Here is a 22,827-nt window from a genome sequence, read left to right on the forward strand (position 1 = left end):
CTATCCATCTTCTATCCGCCTCCCTCTCTCCCTATTTATTTCAGAACCCCCTTCCCCTCCCCCATTTCTGATGAAGGGTTTAGGCCCGAAACGTCAGCCTTCCTGCTCCTATGATGCTGCTTGACCTGCTGTCTTCATCCAGCTCTACACCTTGTTACTGCGTAGCCCAATATCATGTCAATGGACTCCAATTGAAATTTATTGAAAATGTAAAACTTTTTTAGTCGTATGTAAGAACATTTTCAATGTATATAGATTTTGACTTAACCTATGTTTCTTGGCAGAATATATCCTATTTTCATCTTTAGCATCTTACTCAGTACTCACATTCTATAAATGCAAAACAAATTGCTGTCGATCTGTCTCAAATCAGGCTTTCAATTGAGAAAGTAATGGCTAACAGTTTTTGTGATAGGTTCCCTGTTGTGCTGTTCAGTAAATTACTTCAAAACGTTTGATTTTTTGGTGTATTCTAAACTTTATCTTGGAAGTTTTGTTGATGAATCAGTAAAACTATAAGGCATGAAGTGAAAGAACTCATGCAAATTCTCAAATTAGGGTTAAGTAATTCTGTGTGACTTTGTAGAGTAGCATGAAGAAGAGATATGGGAACAACTTTGTATTTGTGCAATTGTCTGCCATGTTGAAGGAGAGTGGCTCATAGCACTATGTATTTTGCTCACTGACCTGAAGCGCACTGATTTGACTTACATACAAAAATGGAAAATAAATTCATGTTTTGGTTTGAAGGGTCACTCAGCCAACACACATCATCAATTATAAAGACAGCATATCTCCGATTTAATATTCCCTGCTCTTCACCCTCCTCATGAATGCTGAGGTTGGTAGCAATAATAGTAGAACCTGCCACAAATCTATACAAGAAATCTCTCTAAATTGGAGATAGCAAGTCGCCAAGTCTCTGAAGGAGGAATTTTGCCCCGAATACAAGGACAATGGTGAGTCAGTTTGGAAAATATGGTATTATAAGAAAAGTGTGATTATTGACGTTGAAAAGAAAAGTCCAGTCATGCACCCATAGTTTGAACGTGAGACAAGAATCATGACAATCCTTGTTGAGGGGCCTTTTTGCATGCATTTACATTTCATTATTACCATTTTCACTCCATTTATATGCAGTTTGCTATTTTTCCCCATGCAACAGAAAGGAAGTAGATAGCAACATTCCTGATTTAAAAAAAAAATGTCCAGGTAAGTACCTGCCATCTCCAGATCACTGCCTGCTCCTTTGGGGCTCCATGTTGGACACCAGTCTCCAAAAACTCAGGGCAAACTCCATGGATAGTGACTAGCTGCTCTCCCCGACCCCCATCGACAGAGGTCAGCATTGGACAAGCACCAGCCTCACTACGTTATTATGACATGTCTCTGACCCATTTAGAATAAATTTATCGACTTCATGCTGCAATTTTGGAGTGCACAGATACCCTTCGTCTTAATGCTGCTGCCAGATCGCTTTGCATGTTGCGACTAACACCCATCATGCATCAGAGCAGGTTACACCACAGGACCTTTTGCTTACTTTTATAACACTCACTCATTTGGTGCCAACTTGAAAGCTCACTGCATCTCTGGCTTGCTTTTTGTTGCTTTGCAACCTGAATCAAAACTTAAAGGCCCACTGTACTTCTGTCTTGCCTTGCCTTTTAGCACAGACAAAAGGCCAGGCAGTTTGTCATGGTTGTCAGCAATGATCTTCAAAGCGGGTGGACAGGTTGCTGCGTGATACCTTGCTACATCAGTGTCAAACCTACAGCAGGTGCCAGCAACTTACTTAGTAAATGTACTATGTAGTTCTTGGTCAAGTCAGGGAGGCCCAACAGTGAGACAAGAACAGAGTCCAATTTCAATCCAGGCCTTGGACATGGTTGGTTAGCCACTTGGAGTCATAAAAGTCCAAGGAGTAAGCTATTATCAATCCCGCAGGCCTATTGCACCCAGTCAGGAGCTTAGCAATATCTCAGTCGGAGAACTCCACAGAGATCAGTCAGGAATTATTCATCAGTCCAGGCTTCCCTTCCAAATTGGATTGGGGTGGGATGTTTGTTCACTGTACAACCAGGCGGGTTATCAGGGGCCATTGCTGTGATTTGGAAATTGGAGGCTCAGTATCAATGAGGTTGACAGGGAGGGCAACGAAGAAAAGAAGCTGAAGGTTTGGGAGGGTCACCTAGATTAACGGGCTGAGCCTGTGAGCCATTCTGCCAAGTGTGAACTGTGTTGCCTTCCATTTGCATGTGTGTTGTAAATGTACAATGGAAATGAAAGATGGCTGCCACCGTACCTGAAGTTGGTAGAGGAAGTGGTTTTTCCTATCTGAGGGTGCTGGCTGTCTTGTTAACAGGTGAGGCCTTTCAAGCAACAATCGGTTGCTTACATTGTGCAGGTTAAAGACATTGTTAGTTGTAGAATCCTGCATATATGGATAGGCTGTGACTTTCTTCACTGGAATGTAGGAGATTGAAGGGTGACTGTATAGACCTTTAAAAATTCATGAGGGGCATAGATAAAGTGAATAGCAAAGGTCTTTTCCCTAGAGTGGGGGAGTTCAAATCTAGGGGGTATATCTTTAAGATGAGAGCAGAAAGATGTAAAAGGGACCTGAGGGCAACTTTTTCACACAGAGGGTAGTTTGTATGTGGAATGCCTTTGGATAAATATGTGAATAGGGAGGGTTTGGAGGGATATGGGCCAGGAGCAGGCAGATGGGACTAGCTTAGTTTGGGGATATGTTTTGTATGGTCTGGTTGGACCGAAGTGTTTGTTTCCGTGCTGTATGACTATGACTTGAGGAAGTGGCAGATGCAGGTACAGTTAGAACATTTAAAAGACATTTGGACAGATACATTAATAGGAAAGGTTTAGAGGGATATGTGCCCTCACAGGTAAGTGGGACTAGTTTAGTTTGGGAAACTTTGTTGGCATTGACTAGTTGGACCGAAGGATCTGATTCCATGCTGTATGACTGTATAACTCAATAACTGGCTGCTTCCAGAAATTCACTATGGATCATTGCATGGCATTTCTCAGTTCTTCACCCATAAATGTATCAAGGCTGTTACTGATGCAATGCGAGACAAATATCACAGTTTCACTCCATTTTTCCATGACCAGGTCAGTGCTGCAGCCCAGATAATAAGATTTGCCAACATATCTAGCCTCCCCTAGGTGTAGGGCACGATAGAAGATGCACACAATGTGTTGAGAGCACTATATCATAACATGACTGACTTCCAACAGAGAGGATTTCATTTCATCAATGTGCTCGTCATCTGTGACCATGCATACCCAACTTGCAAAGTCTACACCAGGTATCCTGGAAGCTACCATGATGTCAAATCCTTGAGAACTCGTATGTTACTTTTTCATTTCAAGGACTGGATGTCATGCGAGAATTGCTACCAGAAGACAAGGGCTACCTACTGCAACCACGGTTAACCCCATTATATAACACCCCTGATTGGATTCAGATGTGTCAGATGTACTGAATTTCTGCATCATTTTCTCTTCTTACGACAAGAGTATAATATTCTGCTGAATTAGTTCATCTGTAACCTGCAGTTAAACTCAAACATGTTGTAAATGAAAACTGATGCTTTGGCCCGGATCTTCACTGTGACAAAGACCATCTGCTGTTATGAAAATGGCGTAAAATGTTGGAAGTCCTAAATCTTTCCCCAACCTTGGTATTTCTTACCTCTCCCCTTCCCCCTCCCCCCCCAGACTTCACCTTCAGCTTTTTCCTAGCTGCTAACAATTCTGATGAGTCACCAGACTCAAAGCATTAACTGTGCTTTCTTCTCACAGATGCTGCCAGACCTGTAAGTTTTGCCAACAAATTCTTGTTTCAGATCTCCAGCATGCGCAGTTCTTTGTTTTATTTTAGTGGCTCCTGTCCAGGTGTCTGGAATGTGGAGATTAGACCAGTTGAGGGCAGGTCTGTTCTTAGTGCATTTATTTTGGATAGTCAGGGCATACAAGGAAGAATCCTTTGAAATGTGGAAGGTTTTGCTTCCTTTGAGAATGGGGGTCAGGGATCCTGGAGGTATGGGGTCATGTGCCCTTTGGAATTGTTAACAGTGGAGAAGATTGTGTGTAAAAGGTACACAAGTCCCAGGAGCTGTTACTTCATCAATAGATCTATCAAAAAGTGACAGGATTCATCAAAATGCTCTTCTCAATGCAAAGTACTTTGCATTTTAGAACTTCAATTAATAAATTTCTGTTTGGACCTGAGTCCATGGGTACTTGTGAATACTTTTGAGTTGTTTTGGTTGATGATTGGGGGATAGGGTTCTGCAAGGAAATAGGCACTAAATTAGTATAAGATATTAGAGGAACCAAATAGGAGGGCTAGCAGGCCATATGGAACATCGGCGTCATAGGAGATGGGTCAAAGGCATAGTACAGCATCAATGACATTACCATGCTAAGACAGTGTCCTGGCAAATTGAGTAACTAGGGCTATTGAGAAGGCTCTGAACTAAATAGGGGGGTGTAGGGGTTTCTTGAGAGGGGTTAGAGGGAATATGGAAGTTTGCAAAAGGAGTGGTGGAAGTGCAGGGCAATTATTTAGGCAAAAATACCCAGATTGGGGCAGGAAAAGATAAAATGTGCAAACATTTTTAAAAATGGCAAATAGGGTCAAAAAGGGGAAAACAATTGCAAAAAGGCAAAATTAAGACTCTTTACTTGATTATTTATTTTGTTCTGAATACGATATGTGTTTAATGCCACAGTATGGGTTAATAGGTATGACCTTATAACCATTATGGAGATATGTTTGCAAGGAGAAAGCTGGGAACTAAAGAATCAGGGCTATGTAACTTTTCAAAAGGACGTACAGGAAGGAAAGTGTGGGTGTGGGTGTAGTTTTTTTAGTAAAGGATGGAATAAATATAATAGCAAGAAATAGTCTTGGATGGAAGATGTAGAATCCATTTGTGTGAAGGTAAGAAATAAGGGAAAGAAGACATTGGTGAAGAGTAGTCTATAGGCCTCCTAACGGTAATTATACTGTCGGCCAAAGAATAAATCATGAGACGCTGAGGGTATGTTTGACAGATAGTATGTTAATAATGGTTAACTTTATGTGGACTGGGATACTCCGATTGGCAGAGGAATCCACAAGGAATAATTCCCCATTTTGCAACCATGCTGCCCTTAAAAAAAATTGAAGCAGAAAATACACAATGTGGCAAAGATCAGTGGTAAGCCAGAGGGTTGGGAAAGTTTTAAAACCCAACAAAAGAGAAATTTGAAGAAGGGAGAAAATAAAATGGATGAACTAGCAAGTAATATGAGGGAGGCCAAAGTAAACATAAACCTCTTAGAGAATGAAATTAGGGAAATAATAATGGGGAATCAGGATATGGCAGAGTAGCTGAATAACCTCAGCAGCAAGATGGCTCGGTGGTTAGCACCGCTGACTATCAGCGCTAGGGACCTGGGTTCAATTCCAGCCTTGGGTGACTGTGTAGAGTTTGCATACTCACCCCATGTCTGTCTGGGTTTCCTCCCATAGTCCAAAAATGTGCAGATTAGATGGATTGTCCATGGCAAATTGCCCTTCAATGGCCTGGGATGTGCAGGCTGGGTGAGTTAGCCGTGGTAAATGTGGGATTATGGGGAGTAGGGTGGAGGGCTAGGTCTGGGTGGGATGTTCTTTGGAGGGTCAGTCTAGATGCAGTGGGCCAAATGGCCTGTTTCCACACTGCAGGGGTTCTCTGATCTATGAAATGCTTTGTATCAGGCTTCACGATGTAAGACGCAAACAGCATTCCGAAAAAAACTAAATAATTAAGAGACAAAAGTGGGTGATTAAATAAATAAAATATCTATTACTAGAGAAAATGTACTGGGGAAACTAATAGAACTAAAGGCTGATAAGTCTCCTGGACCTGATATGTTGTGTCCTAGATTTTAAAGGAAGTGGCTACAAACATAGTGAATGTACCAGTAGTAATCTTCAAAATTCTGCAGGTATCCCTCAGGATTTGAATACTGTCAATGTAACCCTATTCAAAAAGGAAGGGAGACAAAAATGATGTAACCATAAACCAGTTAGCTTAACATCTGCCATTGGAATATGTGGCAGTTTATTATAATAGATGTAATAATGGGAGCCCTTATGCATAAATCAAATAAATCAGCAGATAATAGGGATGGCAAACGGAAGAGTGACCGTTATTTAAAAGGGGTGTAAAGATAGGGAAGTCTTACTAAAACTGCACATCATACTCATTAGAAAACACCAGGAATACTGAGAACTGTTTTGCATTGGACGCAGTCCATAGAAGATTTACTAGGTTGTTTCCAGGTATGGGAGGATATTCTTATGAGGAGAGGTTGAGTCAATTGAGTCTGAACTGATTGGCATTTAGAAGAATGAACAGTGACTTGATTGAAACATACTGGGGGCTTCACAGGGTAGATGTTGAGAGATTATTTCCACTTGTGGAAGAACCTAGGACGAGAGGGTATAATCTCAGAGTAAAGTGTCACCTATTTAAGACAGCAATGAGGAATTTCTTTTCAGGGTAGTGAATCTGTGTAATTCTTTAGCATGGAAGGCTGTAGAGATTGTGTCATTAAATATAATCGTGACTGAAATAGATTTTTAATTTGTAAGGGAAAAGATAGGAAAGTGGAATTGAGGACTATCAAAACTCATTGAATGGTGGAGCAGTCTCAATAGGCTGGCCTATTTCCACCCCTATGCCTTCTCATCTCTTGGCTGGGGGATTGGGGGTGTGTGGAACAAAGGTTTGGGAGATGGAAGGACTGGAGAAATGTTTTGTGTTTTATTCTTTTTATTTTTAACCACGGTGATGGAGGCTTGAGGTAGGCTTCCCAGGCAGCTGGCCTCTAGAACTAGCAGCTTCCTCAGTCCAGCTCTCAAACCAGCATTCTTCTCCTGTAAAGGCAGGTCAGGCTCATGGAGCTAGAAATCCTCCACACTCTGCATACCTCATTCAGGAAAGAATATAAATGAGATTTAGATATTCAAATAATATTTTGATATTAGAAAAACACATCGGTTACCATGTGTTACAATAAATATTAATATGATGCCATTCATCCAAAATTTCATGTACAGATTATATTACAAAAAATTATTAAAACAGCTTAGAGGAACCTCTAGGATAGCTTCTTTGTGTCAGCAACCAGTGTTGCTTAGTGACACTACAATACATTGGATTTTTAACCATAGTAACTAAATGGAACTTTTCTCCTACTCCTATATCATCTTCATTTTCTGTATTTAGTCCTCTTTCTTCAAATCAACAAGTTGCATTAAAATATGGATCTATGGGTTGTTAAGTGCCATTCTTAACTAGCCTGGATTTTATGTTAGTGGTCAAATGAGATTTACCAATGACCACGACCAAAGATGCTGTAAAGATGTATTGAGCCCTATTGTATGAATTTCCCCTTTCCATTTGGATTACCATTGACCGCAAACTGAATTGGACTAGCCATATAAGTATTGTCTTCAGGGCAGGTCAGAGGCTAGGAATCTTGCAATTAATAACTCACCTCCTAACTCCCCAAAGCCTGTCCATCTCCAAGGCACAAATCAGGAGTGTGATGGAATACCCCCAAGTTGTCTGGATGACTGCAGCTCCAACAGCATTCATGAAGCTTGACAACATCCAGGTCAATGCATCCTATTTGACTGACACCACATTCACATTCACTCCATCGGCCTCTCCAGGAAGCACTACAGAAATTCACCAAGGTTCCTTAGACAGAATTTTCCAAATCCACCAGCTGTACCATCTACACGGACAGGGGAGGCAGATACATGGGAGCAACACCACTCCAATTTCGCATTCAAACCACTCACCATCTTGACTTGGAAATATACTGCTGCTCCATCGGTATCACTAGATCAAAATCCTGATACTGAATCCTTAACAGTATTGTAAGTGATCTACATTAATTGGACTGCAGCAGTTCAAGGAGGTAGCTTGCTATTACCATCTCAAGGGCAACTCAAACTGTGCAATAAATGCTGGACCAGCCAGTGAAGTTCACATGCCTGTGAATATATTAAAAAAGAAAAGATTGTCTGGCACATGAGGATTTGTGGTACCCTGTGGCATCATTGTAGAGGCTAAGCAGCCAATCACATTAAATAATTTCAGCAGGTATCAAGATACAAGCAGGTTTTATCATTCACTTTGTGTAAGTTAACAGAAAGCAAAACATAGATTGCGTCATAAATAAAAGATGAAATATTATAAATCTATTAAGAAAACTTAACATTTTAACCTGCAGAATTTTTATAATGGAATAGAGAAATGCATTGTTCCCCAAACATTATTTTTTTCCGGGCCAGAGAGGCTGTCAAACAGTAATTATAATTTAGTCCGCTACTAAAATTTCAGAATAAAAACCGAAAGAACTGCGGATGCTGTAAATCAGGAACAAAATCAAAGTTGCTGGAAAAGCCCAGCAGGTCTGGCAGCATCTGTGAAGGGAAAAACAGAGTTAATATTTTGGGTCCGGTGACCCTTCCTCAGCACACATAAAATTTCAGTTCCACTTTATGCTTCAAGACATTTTTTTCAAGGGTTTTTAAGAGAGAGTAATAACAGAAATTCACATCAATTTAGAGATTTATAGATGATTTCTATCCCTGGGTGCTACTGCTGTAATGCAAGCCTGTGGAGGAACAGGAAATCTCTCTCAGAAATTCCTGTATTTCCACTTTTTACTGAACACTACAGGAAGTTGCTGTCAGTTTCATACAGTATTGATGACAGAATACAAACAGTGACACCAACATCACAATCAAAAAGTGTTGGGTATGTATGAATCTATCAAATGGATCTATCCAAAGAATAAGCTTCAGGAAAAGAAATTACAGATTTAACCATAGCTTCAGCTTGTATTTCAATAACACCTATAATGCGCTTGTTGCATACCCCAGGTATTATTAAAATTGAAAATGTTGATGCCTGGTTACATAAGATATTAGGACAGATGAAGATGAACTTCATTTGTGGCAGATTTTAAGCAGTATTTTAAAAGATGACAGTCCAATTTCAGTGTCCTAAAATAAACACATTTTTATTCGATGTGTTGTTGCAGTTATACAGGGCCTTGGTGAGAACACACCTAGAATATTGCGTGCAGTTTTGGTTTCCTTTTCTGAGGAAGGATGCTCTTGCTCTTGATGGAGTGCTGTGAAGGTTTACCTGGATGATTCCGGGGATGGCGGGGACTGAAGTGTGAGGAGAGATTGACTAGATTAGGACTGCTTTCACTGGAGTTCAGAGGAATGAGGGGGAATCTCATAGAAACTTATAAAATTCTAACAGGTCTAGACAGGGTAGATGCAGGGAGGATGTTCCCAATGGTGGGTGTGTCCAGAACCAGGGGTCACAGTCTGAGGATTTGGGGTAGACCATGTAGGATGGAGATGAGGAGATATTTCTTCACCCAAAGGGTGGTGAGCCTGTGGAATTCATTACCACGGGAAGTAGTTGATGCTAAAACATTGAATGTATTCAGGAGGTGGCTAGATGTAGCACTTGGGGAAAATGGGATCATAGGTTATGGGGAGAATGCAGGATTAGGCTATTGAGTTAGATGACCAGCCATGATCATGATGAATGGTAGAGCAGGATTGAAGGGCCAAACGGCCTCCTCCTGCTCCTATCAGCTATGTTTCTATGTTTAAGTGACGGCTTAAGTAACTTTACCAAGCTGAGGCTATTTCTAAATGTTGAGAACGTTTGATGAGAAAAACTATAAATTAAAAAGAAATATACATTTGGACATTAAAAATGACCTGTGTTACTCTTTTAAAATGACCTATCTAATTGGAGTAAGGTACACAATAGACATCTTCACTTGATGTCACCAGAAACTGAAATATGTAGTAGGAACAAGGGTCAGCCAATTAGCCCCTTGAACCCATTCCACCATTCAATGAGATCCCGGCTAGAGTGCAACTTCATGCCATCTTTATATCCTTTACTGTTTCTGACTTAGAACTATAATTGCCATTCCTTCATTATTAATGGGTCAGAATCCTGGAGCTCCCTTTCTACAGCACTGTAGATGTATTTACATCACACCAACTACAGTGGGTCAAGAAGTTGATCATCATCACCATCTAAAAGGTCACCAGCATTAATCAATAAACACTTCCAATAATTCCCATTTCTTGTGTGCAGCTCATGGAGTCATCAAGGCAAGTAGTTGTAAGGTGGGCACGAGTCCTCCTCGGACTGTAGGACCTGCCAAACGCGATACGTATGCTGTGCTTAGGGGAGGTCCTCAAAATGGATTGCTGTGGAATAGCAGCAGAAAACATGAGATTTTGTAGGTACCCCCAAAAGCACTTGTACACCAGTGGAAAGAGATTGGAGGAGTTTGTCTCTAATATTGGTGCCATGATGTCTCAGATCTGATGTTAATGACAATCTTGTCAGCATCCGCCCTACTCATAAACTAAGTGAGAAAGAGGGCATATTTTTAAAGTATTTAGCAAGAGAAGCAAAGGCGAAGTGAGAAAAAGCTTTTTACTCAACAAGTAGTTAGGGTATGGAACGCACCTCACAGATGCAATTAAGGTGATCGGGAGGGCATTGAATAACTGAATAGATAGAGGTTAAAGGGGAAAAGGCAGGAGATTGGCAATAAATTAAAATGCAGATACTGCAGACGTGATGGACCAAATGACCACCTTATGCATCATAACAACTGTTTGATAGAATTTGGTTCAATTACTATGCAAAAGAAATAACAATGAAATAAAGAAGTGAGGTGTGATTAACTGCTCTTGACATTATAGCCACATTTGACCACATTTGGCATCAGGGAGTCGTATCAAAACTGGGATCAGTAGAAATCGGGAGGAAAACTCTATTCTGCTTGAAGTCATACCTAACACAAAAGAAGATAGTTTTGATTGCTGGAGGTCAATCATCTCAGTCTCAGGAAATCACTGCAGGAATTCCTCAGGGTGATGGTCTAGGCATAATCATTTTCAGCTGCTTCATCATGAGGGCAGAAGTGGGGACATTTGCTGATAATTGTGCAGTGTTCAGCAACATTTGCAACTCCTCAAATACTGAATAGTCTGTGCTTATGTTCAGCAGTGCCTGGTTGCTATCCAGGCTTGGACTGATATGCAGTGTGAATCTTACTTGCTGTTTAAGTTCAGTGCTTCATCAGTGAACTCCTGTCCATTATAAAGGCAGAAGTGGGTATGTTCACTAATGATTGAATTGCTTAGCATCATTCAACCTCCTCAAAAACTGAACCGTCCATTCCTGAATGCACTGGAGCCCCAATATCGGACAGGCTCATGCTAAAAAATGGTGAATAGTGTTCACACCATACAAGTGCCAGGCAGTCACCATCTCCAACAAGAGAGAATCTAACCATCTCCATTAATATTCATAGAAATATTATCAATAAACCCCAACAACCCCCAACCACCACCACTACCAGCATTCTGGGGATTACCATTGAACAGAGACTTAACTGGACCATGCATATAGATACTGTGTGAAGAAGAGAGGTCAGGGGCTAGAATTTTAAGGCAAGCACCTCTTGAAAGTCAGAAGCTATGCAACACAAGTCAAGAGTGTACAGGAATACATTCCACTTGCCTGGATGAATCCAGTTCCAACAACACCCAAGAAATTGGATACCATGCAGACAAAGCAACCCGATTAATCAACACCCCAACCTGTTGCTTTAAACATTCATTCCCCCCTCTATCACTGCTGCACAGTGGCAGGAGTGTGCAGCATCTGCAAGATGCACTGCAGTAACTCACCAAGGCTCCTTTGACAACACTTTCCAAACAGGTTCCCCTATAAGACTTGAATTATTATATCGCTTTATCTTCACACTCATTGGATCAACAGTCTGGAATTCACTTCCTGCTCGTACTGCAGTTACATTATCCATCACATGGCGACAGTTCAAGATCATAGCTCATCACCACCTTCTTGGGAGCAGTTAGCAAAGGGAAATAAATTCTGGCCTTTCCACCAATACTTGAATCCATTTGCTAACCATTTGTCTAGTTTATCTTTGAAATGACAAACATAGCTGCATATGTCAAAACAAAAATTTGAGTCCTGCAGGTAATGCAGGTATTTTCCATCAAAATGAGTAGAAGTTGTATCAAGGAAATAGGCCAAGCTGTACAACCAGCTTATGTTACCATTTATCTGACCCATAATCAGATAGTTCTAATCACATCCTCTTTATCCGTATCATTGGAACTCTTTCCATGCATGTGCTTAATAACTTTTAAATTGCTTTCCAAGTGGTTGATTCATATAAACCAACAGGGATCATTTTTTAAAAAGTCAAGACTAAATGTTTATAACTTTTATATAGTTCTGATAATTTCATAAATCATCTTGGATGTCTTTCTGCTGATCAGTTTCTTAGTTGCCAGTTTTCCAGTTTATGATAATTACTCACATGCTTGTCTTGAGTCAGGAGTGGTGACATCAAACATGGGAGTCCAATGCATCCCAGCTGAGCTCAACTAACTCCACATGCATCAGGGTTTGAGGCTGTAATTTTCCTTGTCATTGTGTATCCTACTGTACAATAGTGACTGCACTTCAAAAAGTACATCATTGGCTGCAAAATTCTTTGAAACAGCTGGTGGTTGTCAAAAGCTGTACACAAATGCAAGTGTTTCTTATAGGACTGAATTACTCGCTGATTAAACTTTTTCATCAGTAGAAATAATTTTGGAAATATATATATATTAAAAATCAGCAATATGATGTATGAGCTAAGGGACGTTTTTCTAAAACTACGCAAAGTACTAGTCAAACCACAGCTGTAATACTGTGAACAGTTTTGGATCCCTTATCTAAGGCATTGGAGGCAGTCCAGACAAGGTTTGCTAGGCTGGTACCAGATATGGAGGGACTATCTTTCGAGGAGATCTGTGGAATTCTTCACCATAGAGAGCTGAGGCCGGGCCATTACCTATATTCAAGGCTACGGTAGATTTTTAATTAGTAAGGGCATCAAGGGTTATGGAGAAAAAGCAGGAAAGTAGAGTTGAGGATTATCAGATCAGTCTTGATCTCATTGAATAGTGGAGCAGACCTGATGGCTGAATGGTGTACTACTTCTCCTATGTATTATGGCTTTATGTGCTCTTAGCTGTCCTCTAAAATGGTGAAACAGACAATAAATGCTGAGCTTGCTCACTACATCCCATGAAAGAAAATGATGGTCTGATTAGCAAGTTTGCAGATGACACTAAGATTGGTGGAGTAGCAGATAGTGAAGGGGACTGTCAGAGAATGCAGCAGAATATAGATAGATTGGAGAGTTGGGCGGAGAAATGGCAGATGGAGTTCAATCCAGGCAAATGTGAGGTGATGCATTTTGGAAGATCCAATTCAAGAGCGTAAATGGAATGGAAAAGTAAACAGTAAATGGAACAGCCCTGGGGAAAATTGATGCACAGGTGTTCAGGTCCATTGTACCCTGAAAGTGACAACGCAGGTCGATAGAGTGGTCAAGAAGACATACAGCATGCTTTCATTCATCGGATGGGGTATTGAGTACAAGAGTTGGCAGGTCATGTTTACAGTTGTATAGGATTTTGGTTCGACCACATTTGGAATATTGCATACAGTTCTGGTCGCCACATTACCAAAAGGATGTGGATGCTTTGGAGAGGGTGCAGAGGAGGTTCACCAGGATGTTGCCTGGTATGGAGGGCACTGGCTATGAAGAGAGGTTGAGTAGATTAGGATTATTTACATTAGAAAGACGGAGGTTGAGGGGGGACCTGATTGAGGTCTACAAAATCATGACAGGTATAGATAGGGTGGATAGCAAGAAGCTTTTTCCCAGAGTGAGGGACTCAATTACTAGGGGTCACAATTTCAAGGTGAGAGGGGAAAAGTTTAAGGGAGATATGCGTGGAAAGTTCTTTACGCAGAGGGTGGTGGGTGCCTGGAAAGCGTTGCCAGCGGAGGTGGTAGAGTCGGGCACGATAGCATCATTTAATATGTATCTAGACAGATACATGAATGGGCAGGAGCAGAACCATACAGATCCTTGGAAAATAGGAGATAGGTTTAGATAGAGGATCTGGATCGGCGCGGGCTTGGAGGACTGAAGGGCCTGTTCCTGTGCTGTAATTATTTTTGTTCTTTGTTCTTTGAAAAATTAGCAAGTTAATCTTAATACAAATTTTAACAAAATAATAGCAAATAATCTTGTGTTCTATTTTCTTGAAAACCTGCATTACATGTTACATTGCCGTAACATGAATGATGATTCTTCCACCTTCTTAAGTGAGTATTACGATCAGTCTCTACTTTTTCAAAAGTCCAGGTATTGTAAAGAAATACGATTAATATTATCATGCTCTTATTTATTTCTGTTTTCTTTTTATTTGTTCTTAAACAGAAGCTGCCAATGGCGTCATCACTGGCTCTGGGGAGTTACTGAGCCAGTATGTGGGAGGGAGTTGAATCAATATGCACAGTTGAAGTCGGAGCATGCTGTGTTTATGACTTTCTCTCTATTGATGCGTAGCTTCTAAATGTTGTCTTAGTAATTCTTCCCAGTACAAGGAGCAGAATCTGGATTCCCGGTCAGAGATTCAATTATCAGCCCGTATTTAGTAATTCAGCTGCCCTCAATAAGGAAACTGATATTTGCTGGACTGATTGAAAGGTTGAGTGCTTTGTGTTTGCTGTCATAGATGAACTCTCTGTTTTTGGATTGTGGCAATGTTGGGGAGGGCAAGGGTGTGAATGGTTTGGAGATGAGGAAGCAACAGCAAAGAGACTGCAACGTCCTGATAAGCAGTCCTCCTGTTGGCTATTATGAAACAGGTTTGCTGAAGCAGTGAAGAAAACCGTATTCTAAAATTTGCACCCTCATGTCTGAAGGAGAATAGATTGAAAACATAAAGTGGATAAATATAACCTTAAAAAATTGTGCATCCATAACTTGCAGAATATTCCATAGTTTTGTTGATGGAACATAATAGAATGATTATACAAGCTACAATATGTTTATATTTTAGAAAGGAATCAAATATATTCATAAATATACAATTTAATATTTTTCACTCCAATCTGAATTGAAATCCAGTGAACTTGAAAAGCAACTTATTGCTAATGGTACTGCTAAATCTAATCATCTAAAGAGTTGCAGTCAGGTTGGAAGACAAATGACAGTATTGAACTACTCGGAAATTTAAAAGTGATTAATTTATTAATTATCTCATGTTCAAATGTCAAAGATGATCTTTGGAATTCTTCATGGATTTCAAAGGCAGCTTAAAACCTGATCTCCAAATTAATTTCCCTGCTGCTTTTACTGCACCAGAATACCTTTGTGAGCTGCAGCAGAGATATTTTATTCATTCATAGGATGTGGGCATCACTGGCTAGGCCAGCATTTATTGATCATTCCTAATTGCCCACAGAGCAGTTAAGAATTAACCACATTGCTGTGGGTCTAGAGTCACATGTAATCCAGACCAGGTAAGGATGGCGGCTTCCCTCCCTAAAGGACATTAGTGAACCAGATGGGTTTTACTGACAATTAGTAATGGATTTACGGTCATTGTTAGACTCTCAATTCCAGATATTAACAGGATTCAAATTCCACCATCTGCCGTGGCAGAATTCGAACCTGGGTGTCTGGATTAATAGTCCTGCAATAATTCCACTAGGTGATTGCCTCCCTCAAATGGTGATTATTCTTGAAATTTTGCACAAGGTTTTACATAAATCTAACTCAAGATTACTTACCCATTGCTTCCTGGACTGAATTCCTGGTTTCAGGGACTCGAGAGACATAAATGCTTCAGATTTTAGAGAGTGTAGCACATTGTGGATATTATTTTGTAACTTGACTGTTTTACTTGCCGCAGCCCAGGCTGAACCATTAAGGAATTATAAAATGCTTCCCTTTACATTCTGTAGGTTTGAGAAAATTCCGGTGCAATTTTATAGTTTGAAACAGTGGAAGTCATTTTTCAAGGTTAAATTAAATTATTGCTTTGCCTTTTGATAATTATTCTCCTGTTTTTGGCTCAAGAAACACTTATATTTTTGAATTTGTAACTCTCAAAACCTGTAGAATTTTGAACCACAAGAACAGTCCCCTTTGTAATTCTAAACTACAAATAGAGAAAATTCTTTGGAATAAAAGATCATAAAAAGGTTTTGTGCTTTCACACTTGAGATCAAACATTTCATGTCTATGTGCAGCTGCATTATTTTACCAATGTTGCATCAAAATAATATATTCTCAGTTTCAAAGTTTTATAGCAACTTAAATGATGTTGGATAAGGATACAGAAACAAACACACTCCTTGTTTCAACATTGATCTATGTACTGACAATGAACAAAATTGTTATTTTCCACTCAGTCCAACATTCACAAATCCATTCATTATTTTTAAATTAATAAAATATGAACAGGTTGTAGTTACACAAAAATGTGAAGTGGTAATTTGAACTTTTTGTAAAACCTTTCTAAAGCACAACCTTTCATCTTGAGAATACTCAGGCTTAAGAACCCCATTCAAAATGGGGTTTTCATGAACAGTGGAGTTTTTAAGAAATGTTGTCTTGTCCCCAGTGGCTAAAATATGAAATATTAATTTTCGACTTCCATTGTCTAATTTTAGCATCTGAGACCTTTATATGCTAAAGTAGTTTTTAAAAAGGAAGAAACAGAGACATAAAATGGTCACAATGATCACCTGGCCACAGATTGAGGCAAATTCAGGAAATTGATGTGGTGTAAACAATTTGTATGAACTGAAATAACCATTTTATCTAAAAATATTGAAACTAGTCAACAGACTGAGGTGTCAAGAAACTCACACCTCTTGCTTTAATCTACACTTACATGAAAGGTTGCACATATTGGACATGAAAGGGTTGTCTCCAGCAGTCCAACTTGGAAAGATGATAGAGCCAGACTTGGAAATACACAAATGAGTCATATTTCAGTGGCTACTTGGCAGAGCAGCAGACAGGAAGAAAATGGATTGGTTACAGGAAGGAGTGGAAGACTCTCTCTCCTCCCTGTTTCCTTCTCATATGTTTGAAAGCCAGTGCTGCGACAAAACAAATCATAGAAACTATTGTTCACTGGAACTCGAGGATTGTACAAATTTTGCTACAACTTAGGATACAAGCTATTAACTACTAAGGCCTCCAGTTCAATTGTAAAAACTCAAGGAATACAAATCTTTCTAAACTCATGCTCATTATCTTCCTCAAGTAAAAACTGAAATTTCTGGAGAAGTTTGGTAGGCCTGGCAGCAGTATGGGAAGAAAACAGAGTTAATGTTTCAAATCTGGTGACTCTTCATCAGAACTCTTCATCTTCCTATTGTACTAGCTGCTCCCTCCTTTTAAGTCTTTATGTCTGTGCATGCATGTGTTTGATTTTGCATTTTATTATTTTTCAGTTAGATGGTAATAACATTCCTCCTTCATTACCATCTTAATTTTAACTGTTACTACATTTTAATTGAAAAATGATAAAACTGCAGAATAAAAAAATTAAAAATCTTTGTCACAGCAAACCAAAGGGATTAAAAAGATTGGAGCCAATTCCCTCTTCACCTGGATGTGACAGTGATGTGGAAGTACCAGTGTTAGACTGGGCTGGATGAGGTCAGAGGTCACATGCCACCAGGTTATAGACCAGCAGGTTTATTTGAAATCACAAGCTTTCGGAGCACTTCACCTGACGAAGGGGCTAAGAAGAGAATGAATTTCTTCCAAGATGCTCTAGACGCAAGAGGTGACCTATATCTCAGCCAGAGTCTGAGGAATCTGACCTGGTACTAAAACTCCCCAGGAGGAGCTAAAAGAAAAAGAACAGGCCTGTGTGCTTGGACTCAGAGGGGGAGGGGTGCAGTGATTGTAACAAGGTCAGCCAGGTGGACCTCAGAGAATATGAGTTCCCTGATTGGGCAAGATTAACAGCCCCAATCAGGGAGCCACGGCTGACAGGTAAAAACAGAAGTGTCAGACACACTGACACCCTGGTCGTTGACTCTGATGAGGCTGTACCAGAGTCAAGAACTTTACCATGTGTGAAAAAAAGGGTGACTTGGTGACAGGATACCAGCCTCTGTGGAGTTATTTCACTCATGTTCAGCAGTGTCGGCCAGGGAGAGGCTGACAGAGTTGCAAACAAACCAGTTAAATTGAGGTCATTGAAGTAAAAAAAAACAGTAAGCAACAGACAAAAATGCTGTAAAATGATGGCAGTTCAGGATGGTGAAGTCAGACACATCCATCAAAATGAGAATGTCACTTACAGTATTTGGCAATCTGGCTTTGAATGGTGGAAATCTTCATTGAAATTTCTGAGCATTGATTTGATTTGATTTATTGTAATCACATGTACGTAAGTACAGTGAAAGGCTGTGTTTGCAGATCATAGTAAGCAAGGACATACAGACCACAGGGTGCTTAGACAGAGTGAGGCATACAGGTTATACTGCACTGGAGGTGCGCGAAGCAAGATTAACATTTGTTTTATATGCTCAGTAATAAGGGGATGTGCTTTAAAACAGCACGGGGAATCTTTAGTAGAGCACTTTGTACTAAACAGCAGGTTTAAGAAACCAATGAGGCCTGCAAAAACTCTTACTATAACTATTTGAAAACACCTGCTATCCTAGAATGAAGATCTCTGTGTCAGGCAGAGTGAGGTTTGCTAGCTGTTCATCAATTACACTGCCATTGGACAGATAAAACAAGGAGTTCCTACATTCAGAAGTCAGACATACTCGCTAATAACTTGTGTTGTCATGCAGATGTAGAAAATGTAAAAATTGTATAGCATTTGAGTATTTAAGAGTTTTGTCTGTGCTTAAATTTAATGTGGTGATACATTTTAAAAGAAGTTCCAATTAGAAGAGCTTGGTTTTGTATTGAAATGCTTAATTGTTTACTTAACTTTAAAGCTAGTAATTGCAGGTTTGTTTTAATCACATTTTGTTTTCTTTAATATACAAGGAAACACAAAACAGAATGTTATTTTACTCTGCAGTACTATCGTCTCATTTGAATGACCAAATTTAAAATAATGTGTTGGCAGTAAAAATTATTAGTGTTTGAAATGTAGCGCTGTACAAAGGTTCTGCATATATGCATGAATTAAAAACAACTAATACTATTTTTGCAGTTACATGGAAGAGTTTATTTTGTCACAGTTGCATTTTAAATTGAGCATAGTAGTCACACCAAAAAACAATATATATTGCCAATTAATTATTCGTTTCTAAGCAATCAATTAACTACTCTTCTGTTTATTGTGTTGAATCTCTTAGGCAATATTTAAATTTTATTGCATGTTTTGTGACAGTTAACTGAAAAGAATTTTCACTGTCAATAAAGTAACTTCAGTGTAGAACGGTTTGTGTTTGACTTTATTCAGTTCAATGAGTGTGTATTTCATCCTTACACCCCTGCTTTGTTCTTGTAGTGTAAAAAAAAATCGAGTCTGTCAAAGTAGCTTTATAGTGAGTCTGTAATTGTCAGATCACTTCATGACAGGCATAAAAGTGAATCTGTCACATTATTGTGAGCTGCCTTCAAAATAAGGGAAAACAAACTATAAGAACCCACAATTTATGTTCTGCGTAATCTGCTGATCTGAAAATACCTGTGCAGGAAGGGGGCAGTTGTGCTTTAAATTAATTTTAACTACCACGTACTTTTAATTGATAGGTGATGCAATCACTTTCCATAACTCCACTTTTCACATCCGGAAGGTGGTCTTGTCGTTAATCTCAAGAACTGAGTGGAATCACAGGCATTGAATGGTTGGAGAATGATTAAGTATTCTAATTTCAATTTCCTTGCGATCTCTACAGCAATCACAATGTATTAGGTTAGGCGTGATAAAGACACCAGAAACAGACTTGTACACTGTGATAGAATATGACTGGATGGAAAACATACACAGTAGGAATGGGAATGTGTGCTCTCTCTCCTGCATTTTAAATTTGGTTAGCATTTGAAACTCATCGTAATGTTATCAATATCATTTTTGAACTGCTCAGTAAGCCATTAGATAGAAAAGGTGACTACAATATGACCCATACCAATAAAATTAAATGTGCAATATATTTAATTCATAATATGTCCAATCTGCATATTGCATATTTTAATCATTGCTAGAAATGAGACATGAAGTCGAAGCTCTTCATCTTGCATTCATCAGGACTTTCTTGGGGCACAAGATACCAAACTTAGAAGGGGAACACCAACTTTTAAGCATGAGACGAAGGTGTTAATTTGATGATTAACATGGAGATGCAGCAGGAATTGTCAAACTCAGTGACTAAGCACAACCAGGTTGGTAGACTCTGATTGGTCAGGGCATTGCCTTGGAGAATGCAGAAGGGATTGACCGTGTCCATAACCCTTTCCTCAATGACAAAGGTGTGATGTATGCCTTTTGCCTGTCTAAGTCTGCTTAATTGTGTCCAATCCTGCCTGATGAGTGCGAGACAAAATACTTTGATTTTGTGTATAATTGGCAATGTTCTGTGCTACCAAATAATTAATTATATTTTGTTTTCGAAGATGTATCATGCATGGATACTGTGCTCTTATTAAATAAACTTTATTTTAACTTTGCTTCTTAAAACATGATCTTTTTTTCTTCTTTCTGTTTCTGGGTGTCACAGGAGCATTTCCAGCAGCAGCAATGTATGCATGTAAAGACCTGCTTCAGAGACCTGCACATGTAGCAACCAAAACATTCCAGGCCTTGAGGATTTTTGTGAATGATGAATTGAATGAATTGTATAAAGGACTTAAAACAGCTCAAAAATTCTTGAAACCTCAAGGCCGCTTGGTTGTATTAACATTTCATTCACTTGAAGACCGCATTGTGAAACGTTTTCTGCATGGCATTGACATATCTGAGGAGCCCAACCAAAGTGCAAGGCAAAAGATTAGACAAGGACTTAGAAGACAGGAAGAGGATGGCTCATTCCACCCTGAACAGACGACCTTGAAGTGGTCACACACTCAGAAGAAAGTGTTGACCCCGGGCCTGGAGGAAGTTCATGAAAATCCACGTGGGCGTTCTGCAAAGCTTAGAGCTGCCATAAAACTGTGACAGTCAAGTTTGAGAGTTTTCTTAATATCCCAAGGCTAACAGAATTTGACACGGAAGTGTTTTTGTAATGTTTAGTGAAAATGCTGATAAACAAGGATGTTATCTCATTGTTGCTGGTATAAAAATATTAATAACAGGAAGGTAGAGATTTAGATGTGCTTGAAATTGTATGATTGTCATTTTCGACTCAGTGGAAGAACGGATGCCTGCCAAAGCAGTGAGTTAAACATAAGCCTTCCACCTCTGGGACATGAATCCAGATCTGCCCAAAACTGATTGGATGAGTTACCCAAATTGCAGGTCTAATAGTACCAACCGATTGACAATACTGGATAATGTCCCTAAACAGTCAATGGATGGCTGTGCAGGAAAATGGCAACGTCTCATGGTAGTGCACTGAGGGAGGGGGATATTCTTCTTGGACATAGGCTCAGAACTTTTTTGGGGCAGAGAAAAGGGGCATTGCAAGACCCAACCTGAGGGGATGCTGACAACTGGAGTCCAAAGAAAGCATGTTCCATTTCTCACATGAACATCCTTAACCTTTCATTTTGCAAAATTTGCCAAAAGAGTCCATAGAATGGGTAGCATTCAAATATTAAGTGCTTATTAAAGATGTCATAAACCTTTGTATTCATGCAAGTGACATTGGTCTGTGATCACTAAATTAGTGAAGCATGGAAGTTTGGGAAAGCATTGCTTTGTGTTGTATATCTCTGGGATCTCTCACAGCAAGTAGAGATGACTATATGCGAACAGATTCCTCTGGAGAAAAAGCTGATGAATTCAGAGATTTTCATTGGTTTGGAATATTTTAAAATGTAAACTACATCTTAATGCATGCCTCTACTTTTGGTCAATTATGTTATTGCTGGAACTTGTATGTTTAAGATAATGTGAACGCGCTACAAGATTTTTGTTCACAAGTGTAAAAACTAATAGTTGTGAATTTTGTTGACACTATACCTACAGAAGTTTCATGGTATTAATTCGCTTTTTTTTAGTGTATTGTGCAAGTGTTGTTTATTTATCCTTTTTTCCACATTCTGGATCTTACAGTTTGAAGGACAGAAACCTCTTTATAAATGGCTCTTACTGTGATTTTTTTTACTATTTTGGGAAGTTCTTGGCCTGTGCTCGACACATTTTTCCCTTTTCAAAATAAATGTTGAAATTCTTTATATATTTTACTTAAAGCAAGTTCTCTGCAGGCCTGACTAGCTTAGTCGGTAAAGCATAAGGCATGCAATTTCAGGGTTGTGGGTTTGAGTCTCATGCTGGTGCTGTTTACCTACACTCTGTTAGGTACATTGAGGAGGGCTTTGTAAATCAATTTGTAGATAGTCCAACTAGGAAAGGGTACATACCAGATCTTGTATTGGGGTCTTTCAAGATCTCCCAAATCTTGCCATTCTTATCTTTAATCCTTATCTGCCTGTCCAGATGATCAAAATTTCAATGGAGGGATGTTTTGGGAACAGTGATTGTAATTCCATATGTTTCAAGATAGTTGTGGATAAGGATAAGACTGATTCTTGGATGAAACTGCTAAATTGACGAAGGGCTAATTACAGAAGCTTAGGCAGGAACTGAAGAAACCACGTAGGGGTAGCTGGTTGAGGATAAATCCAAATCTGACGTGTAAGAGTCTTTTAAAGGTCAGT

General features: G+C 39.4%; 1 protein-coding gene across 5 annotated transcripts in view; it reads left to right on the plus strand.

The window, feature by feature from the left end:
• mettl15 (methyltransferase like 15) overlaps nucleotides 1-22,346 on the plus strand; it is a 92,583-nt gene extending 70,237 nt beyond the window's left edge. For 3 of the 5 annotated variants that reach the window (XM_048607059.1, XM_048607058.1, XM_048607060.1), the window contains exon 5: nucleotides 20,727-22,346. In XM_048607059.1, the coding sequence (XP_048463016.1) occupies nucleotides 20,727-21,163 (437 nt within the window). In that variant the 3' untranslated portion in view covers nucleotides 21,164-22,346. Of the gene's footprint in view, nucleotides 1-14,448; nucleotides 19,344-20,214; nucleotides 20,392-20,726 lie in introns of those variants that run through there. The other 2 variants (XR_007263964.1, XM_048607061.1) reach the window with 2 other exon arrangements.
• The last annotated feature ends 481 nt before the right edge of the window (nucleotides 22,347-22,827 follow it).

This window comes from Rhincodon typus, chromosome 17 (assembly GCF_021869965.1).
Source record: "Rhincodon typus isolate 14 chromosome 17, sRhiTyp1.1, whole genome shotgun sequence".
In the NCBI taxonomy this organism is placed as follows: domain Eukaryota; kingdom Metazoa; phylum Chordata; class Chondrichthyes; order Orectolobiformes; family Rhincodontidae; genus Rhincodon; species Rhincodon typus.